This window comes from Acanthisitta chloris, unplaced genomic scaffold (assembly GCF_000695815.1).
Source record: "Acanthisitta chloris isolate BGI_N310 unplaced genomic scaffold, ASM69581v1 scaffold37491, whole genome shotgun sequence".
Taxonomy (NCBI): Eukaryota; Metazoa; Chordata; class Aves; order Passeriformes; family Acanthisittidae; genus Acanthisitta; species Acanthisitta chloris.
In genome coordinates this window covers 1228-8209 of record NW_008657183.1, presented here as the reverse complement: position 1 = coordinate 8209, position 6982 = coordinate 1228, and the positions used below count along the sequence as shown (strand labels likewise).

Genomic DNA, 6982 nt, shown 5'->3' with positions numbered 1-6982 from the left:
GGAGCGACCCTCGGGACCGCGACCGCGGGGAGAGGCTGAGCCGCCCTAAACTGGGCTGTGCTAACTGGGCTGTGCTAACTGGGATTTGATAACTGGGCTGTGCTAACTGGGATGCGATAACTGGGATGCGATAACTGGGCTGGGACCTGCCGTCTCACTGCACTCTCGGTCCTTCCCTTGCCATCAGAAAAAGGCACGCGGGCATTGATGTTTCCAGACTATAATATAATGCTAAACCCACTAATATCTCCCCCCTCCCCCCGTGTTATTCAGCCCTTATAGTAAAGTTTTATTTCGGAGAAATTATTTCGTCTCATGAGAGCAGCATTGACTTGATGGTGGCACTTTTTTTTCCCTGCTCTCGCCTCTGGTGCGTGGCAGAAGATCCTGGGCCTGTAATTGCTCTTGCATTAGAGTAACCCTTGTCACATTCCCTGTCTGCAGCCCTTTCCCCATCAGGATTATTAAGGCATATACACTGCTCAAATATTTTTGGTGTATTTTCCAAACACTTTTCTGCTGTCAGGAGATGCTAAGTACAGTGAAAGCCAACTAACCTGGGATGAAAGGAAAATAAATACTCCAACACATTCACCTGATTAATTTTGATGCTCTGAACCAAAATTAATATCAACTTCTTACATTGCTTTCTAGCTTCATCTTCCATAGCTTCATTCTTTGTGGTATTTGTATTGCTTGTATTTGATTCTGTGTTGTATTTTGTGCTCAGCTTTCAAAGTGATATAAAATGCTGTCACTCCACAGGTGAAAATCTTCTTGAGCTAATGCATTCACTACGTTTGGAAGCTGCACAGCCACTGGCTTCTTAGCTCCTCTACTGCAGGTACCGAAGAGCCTAGGATTTTTGGTAAGAGAACATGACTCTGTTAGTATTTTAAACATTTATTTCTGAAGGACTCTGCCTCAGAATATCTGGTCTCTGACAAACCACAGCAGAGTGCTGGAGAACTGCCTGTAGGTGACTGAGTGCTGCAGTGCCTGAATTCCTGACCTGTCTATAGTGAACCTTCTTTTCTTCCAGGGCAGGATTGTGAAAGTGCACTTCAGCAGTTGTGTGTGTTTAATGGGTCCTTAGCTGTAACAAAATATGCTGGAGGGCAAGAAAGGGGATTAGGAAGAAACCTCTTACTTAATATGCAGGTTTTTAAATGCTTCTAGTGTTCCATAAGGTCCTGAAACATAAACTAGATGCAAGAACATGTAATTCTTGAATGTTTTTACTTTGCAGTTAGTTCACACTGTTCAAAATGAATGAACATCCTAAAAAGAGGAAAAGGAAGACTCTACATCCTTCCCGATACTCAGGTCTGTCTAGAGCTTGAGTTATGTACACTTTACTAAATCTATGGGTTTTTTTCAGAATAATAACTATGGGAAGGGACCACACGTGCTAATACCTGGAAAATCAGGGGCATAAAGGGTGGGATAAGAAGTCTTGGCTTGAGTGTACTGAGCACCCACTCTGTGGGCTCCACTGTTGGGCCAATTTGAGTCGACACACCTGAACTCCCTGTACAAGGGGAAACTGCCTCAAGCTACAAATGGAGATGATTCTGCTCACACACAAAAGGAGGAATTTTGTCGAAGCTGGGATGAGGGTATCCAGAAGTGTTCAGCACTGACCAGATTGTGCTCCTGTCACTGCCCTCAGTGAGAGAGAGCAGAGTTTGGTAGTGATTGTATCTGATACTCCAAACATCAGGGCAGCAGCTGGAAGGTGTAAATCACGACAGGAGTGTTGTCAGGCCAGCACAGAATTCTCCCAAGACAACCAGAAAAAAAGGTGGGCAGCAAAGAGAATTTTGGTGAGCATAAAATACATGTAGTTATATCAATGCATTAGTATTTAAATTCTAATAACACTAACTTGGTTTGGTTTGGTTTGGTTTAGATTCTTCGGGTGCAACCAGATACATAGACAACAGTGGAATTTTTTCTGACCACTGCTATAGTGTCTGTTCTATGAAACAGCCAGATGCAAACAGAGGTAAGGCTACGTTTGGGGTCTTGTGCTGCAGTTCTTTAAATAGTGTGTCACACTCCTATTCATGGGAGTAAATGGAATACACGATACAGAGTGGGTGATGTCTGAACATCGTTGCGATCCGATATACCTTGGACTAGTGGAAGGTTGTTGAATTGTTATAACTGAAATACAGTTTTCAAAGTAAGAACAATGAGAGGAAAAATATCCTTCAGTTTTATATTTACAGTGATGATTAAACTACTTCAAATATACACCAGCTACATAATGTAAAGCTGACGAGTTCAGATGGAATTTACCAGCAGTTGCATCAAATTGTACTTGTATATTTAGAAAACAAAATACCTTTTATAAAACATCCAGCAGTGGATGGAAAGTTTAGCAGAGCAAATGTGATGGTGTGTTTTTATTAAGCTTATTTTTCACTCTAATGACTTAGCCAAGAAATCTCCAGAAGCCTTAGAAAATATTGTATCTTAAAAGGCAAAGTCCAGAAATACTTAAGAATATTTTTTCTAATTCTGTCTTTTAAATACAAAGTTTTATTTAAGGATTTTAAAGGGGGAGGGGTTTCCAGTATAATCAGCTGATTACATTTCTGCAGAAATTTTAAAGGCCTTTTGAATTCTTTTGTTTTCTTCTGCATGTATGGAAATGACTTCTAAGGTATTTACTGTTACTTTTTCTAATGTAGGTTATGATGTGCTTAGTATATGGAGATAAATTTATGCAACTAGAATAAATAAATAGTAAATGAGATCTATGACTATATCAAAGAACCATGACAGTGCTGGTATGGACAAATGATGACAAGAAGATCCTTCTCTCACCTTTGCAGGTAGATTCCACAGTCCTGTGCAGAGCCTGGACACAGATGATGATGGAAGTCCAGTCCATGCTGGGAGTTCTCACTGGAGTGGGACACATTCAAACATGGGGATGCACTATACAGACCCTAAAAAGAAGGACAAAGGTAAAGGTCAGTGTGTTTACAACTGAGGTGCTGGAAAGCTTCAGGCTTTTAATGTCACTTTGACATAAGGGGTGAAGGATCATAGTTCCCAGTCTTTGTTAAGTGAACACACAGCATAGTCCAGCAGGGGAAAAATAACTGCTTTTTGCTTTGGTAAACTGCTGCAACTGACTGAAAAGTTAAACATGCACCCAGGTGTTTTGCAATGTTTTTTCAACCTTTTATTATGTGTTTCCTCCTGCAGATAAAGGTACTAACAATGGAGTGTGCAGAGATTTATGTGACTCGCCTATATTCAGTGACAGCCCTACAGAAGAAGAGAAACCTCTAGATATCCAGACTGTCGAGATCTCCACAACAGAAGTGAATGCTGTAGAAGTTCATGATATAGAAACACAAACTGTGTCCCCTGAGAAGCTGGAGGCTGAGGACCTGGAGGAAATCCCTCTGGAGACCTGTAAGATCTTTGAGAAAAACCAGGCTCTGAATATCACAGCTCAACAGAAATGGCCCTTGCTGAGAGCTAACAGCAGTGGCTTGTACAAGTGTGAGCTCTGTGAGTTCAATAGCAAGTACTTTTCTGATTTAAAGCAGCACATGATCCTGAAGCATAAGACATGCACAGACACTCATGTCTGTAAAGTTTGTAAAGAAAGCTTCTCCAGCAAAATGCAGCTCATTGAGCACGTAAAGCTGCACGAGGAGGATCCATACATCTGTAAATACTGCGACTACAAAACGGTGATATTCGAGAACCTGAGTCAGCACATAGCAGACACTCACTTCAGCGACCACCTGTACTGGTGTGAGCAGTGTGATATGCAGTTCTCCTCCAGCAGTGAGCTGTACCTGCACTTCCAGGAACACAGCTGTGACGAGCAGTACCTGTGCCAGTTCTGTGAGCACGAAACAAACGACCCAGAGGACCTGCACAGCCACGTGGTGAACGAACACGCGTGTCGGCTGATCGAGCTGAGCGACAGCTACCACAGCAAGGAGCGTGGGCAGTACAGCCTCATAAACAAAATCAGTTTTGACAAGTGCAAAAACTTCTTTGTGTGCCAGGTGTGTGGCTTTAGGAGCAGGCTGCATACCAATGTCAACAGGCATGTAGCTATCGAACACACCAAAATATTCCCCCATGTTTGTGATGACTGTGGGAAGGGATTTTCAGGTATGTTGGAATATTGCAAGCACTTAAGCTCTCATTTATCTGAAGGGATTTATTTGTGTCAGTACTGTGAATATTCAACAGGACAGATCGAAGACCTTAAAACTCATTTGGATTTCAGGCATTCAGCTGATTTGCCTCATAAATGTACTGATTGTTTAATGAGGTTTGGGAACGAAAAAGATCTTCTAAGTCATCTTCAGATACATGAGACAGTGTGATTGCTTTCTTTCCCTGTCATCAATTCGTTAGAATTGGAATCAATTTCCAGTCACTGAAATGTGATATTAAATACAATTTTAACAGCAATTGTACATTTCTAATGTTTTCATCTTTATATCAGCAAAGCATGTGTAACGACTTGGTGTGATTTTCCTTGTGCAGGGGTTTCAGTAGGAATGATCACAGAGTGTGGTGGATCAGGTTTGGGGGGGAGGGACAGTGGGAGTAGTTGCATGCTGTGTTAGCAGTTCTGATGGTCATCATGTCCAGTGTACAGATCCATCTCTCTTGAGTTTAAAAAGGGACAAAAAGAAAGCCTATACCTAGTTCCATGCTGGCATAAAGCAACGCTGATCTCGGTTCCACATCCAGCTCACCTTACCCTCCCTGGCAGCAGGTCATCGCGCTGATGTTCAGCAAGCTGCACCAGCCTGCCAAAGATAAGCATGTTCCAAAAATTCCCAGGCATGGACCTCTCCAAATTCACATACCAGCCTGCCTTTCCCACCTCATAGTCTTGACAGACTTTTGAAATTGTCCTGTTTTTCTCTTGGGATACATATCTGACCTCATTGTTCGTGTTGTTCAGTGTTTTAAGTCCCATCTGTGGGACTATCCAACAACCCTCCCTCCCACACATGTCCTATAGGACTCCCATGTGGTATTCCCTTTACCTACCTTCAGTTCCTGTTTTTTAATGCACTAATACACATTACCTGTGTGTAGATTGGATCATGTTCTAAAGAGCAGTTGCAAAAGGAATTTGCAGTGATCCAGCTGAGAATGTACAAAGTGAATTTCTGACATAAAATCATAATTTAGCTCTCACTGAAATGATGTATTTCACCAAGCTCTGAATAGAGCAAACCCCTAGTAGTCTGTATTACTAGAAGTCTGTATATTTATAATAAACTTTCTACCACTAGTAATTTCAGGATTGTTTCTAACTGTAAATTTTAAACTTCTCCTCCATAGTGGCTTAAAGCACTGATAGAGTATGAAATTGTTACTAATCACTTTCAAATTATTTCACACATCTATTCAGATTAGGTAGCACTGTCCTGCCATTGCAATCATTGGGAGTTAATTTTCACAGTTCATGCTGTAACTTATTTCTGAGTGGATATTTGGACAGATAAGAGTGAGGTAATTTAGATTGTGCTAGATATCAGGGTGAAAATACCCATAAATTAGCAGTGGAGTTTACATTTCTTTCTGCATTGATTGTAAATTTGTAACCTAAAATTGTCTAATGCAAGCTTTGTATAGAGGTAATTAATGTATCAAACATTTCTGGAGCAGTGAGATTGATGTTACCAGCTTCAAGGCACACAAGGGTCTTTGCATTTGATTTTTAAAGCCAAAGATAAAAATTGGCTGAATATTGTCAGTTTATGGAACTTCTCATTTCCAGAGAAGTATTTCTGGAAACTCTATGAACTAGTTAAGAGATTTATGACCATTTCTGTCACTTTGAAATGCTGATTTACTACTAAACCTCTGTTTTGTCATTGAAAAGGGCAACCTGAGGGTGTCCTGCTGCGTTTTATTAGTCCCTTGTACAGAAAATGAGTTTCTGTGGTAGAATTGCTAATTTCCTATTTTGAACACATTCATCCTGGCTGACTTAAAATGGTAGCAATAATATAGTTAACAAAACACTATTAAGATTTATCTTCTACATGGAAAACTAATTTTGTTCTTACACCTGAGAGGGGGAATGCTGGTTCTCATAAAACCCTGCCCCTGGTGATGAAATGGCACAGTTGTGCTCTGGATTGAAAGCTGCTCTGGGGAACAGTGACCAGAAGTGTAAAAAAAGGCATTTAAAATACCTTGAAAAATAAATAAATGGGCTTAAGAAGTGAGTGTATGTGTTGACCAGCACTGTGTGCCCAGCAGGAAAGGTGTTGTGTTGTGCCAGCACAGAGCTCTGTGTGCTACAGCAAACTCACTTGTTGACTCCTGAATTAACTTCATGTCTGAGTTGGGTTATTTTGAGCCTCTAAACTGGGAATGGAAACAATACCCCATAGGAATGTTATGAAGCCACATCATTCCAAAACAAAACGCAGTGTCTAATTAGGAAATGTATCCAAGGTCATCTTAGGCTGGATTTTATAAATAAGGGACTAATGTTAGTATTTTCTTTCTAATACGTGTCAGAGATTAAATGGAAGTGTACAGGAGTGGCTTGTCTCATTTTCAAAATGAACATGAGGAGCCTGTTGGGTTGTGCATGATCATGTTAAAACAAGAAAGATACTAAGTAGCAGGAAAAATAGGTAGTGAGTCTGTGTAGAAGTCAGAAGGTGAAAGGAATGACTGTGCATGCCAAGGACAGCATGTTGCTGCCATCAGAGGGGAGACAGTTGGTTTATTTGGGTGAAGCATGTCAGTGGAAGGTGAGTGCTCTGACATTGCTGAGGTGACCTGGGAGCACACGAGTGCAGCTGGTCTGATACTGCCAGAGATGTGTCATCCTGTAGCTTGAGCAGTTCATCCCAGTCTTGAGAAAAGAACTGCAATAACCAGAAGTATGCCAGGATTTATTATTCTTCTCCAAGACACTCAATAGGGATCTCAGCTGTTCACTGCAAGATTCACCTGT

At 41.1% G+C, this 6982-nt stretch overlaps 1 protein-coding gene across 1 annotated transcript; it reads left to right on the top strand.

Annotated features, from left to right (window-relative positions):
• The first annotated feature begins 1264 nt into the window (after positions 1-1264).
• Positions 1265-4458, top strand: ZNF639 (zinc finger protein 639). Its single transcript, XM_009084619.1, has 4 exons — positions 1265-1326; positions 1913-2008; positions 2844-2978; positions 3223-4458. The coding sequence occupies exons 1-4, from the start codon at positions 1269-1271 to the stop codon at positions 4368-4370; spliced, it is 1437 nt and encodes a 478-aa protein (XP_009082867.1). The 5' UTR covers positions 1265-1268; the 3' UTR covers positions 4371-4458.
• Positions 4459-6982: the final 2524 nt, after the last annotated feature.

Excerpts from the sequence above, each read along its gene's own strand:
- ZNF639 (XM_009084619.1), top strand. The coding sequence starts at position 1,269 with ATGAATGAACATCCTAAAAAGAGGAAAAGGAAGACTCTACATCCTTCC. Across the intron at positions 2,009-2,843 it reads ACAGCCAGATGCAAACAGAG|GTAGATTCCACAGTCCTGTG; the intron begins GTAAGGCTACGT and ends TCACCTTTGCAG. Across the intron at positions 2,979-3,222 it reads CCCTAAAAAGAAGGACAAAG|ATAAAGGTACTAACAATGGA; the intron begins GTAAAGGTCAGT and ends TTCCTCCTGCAG.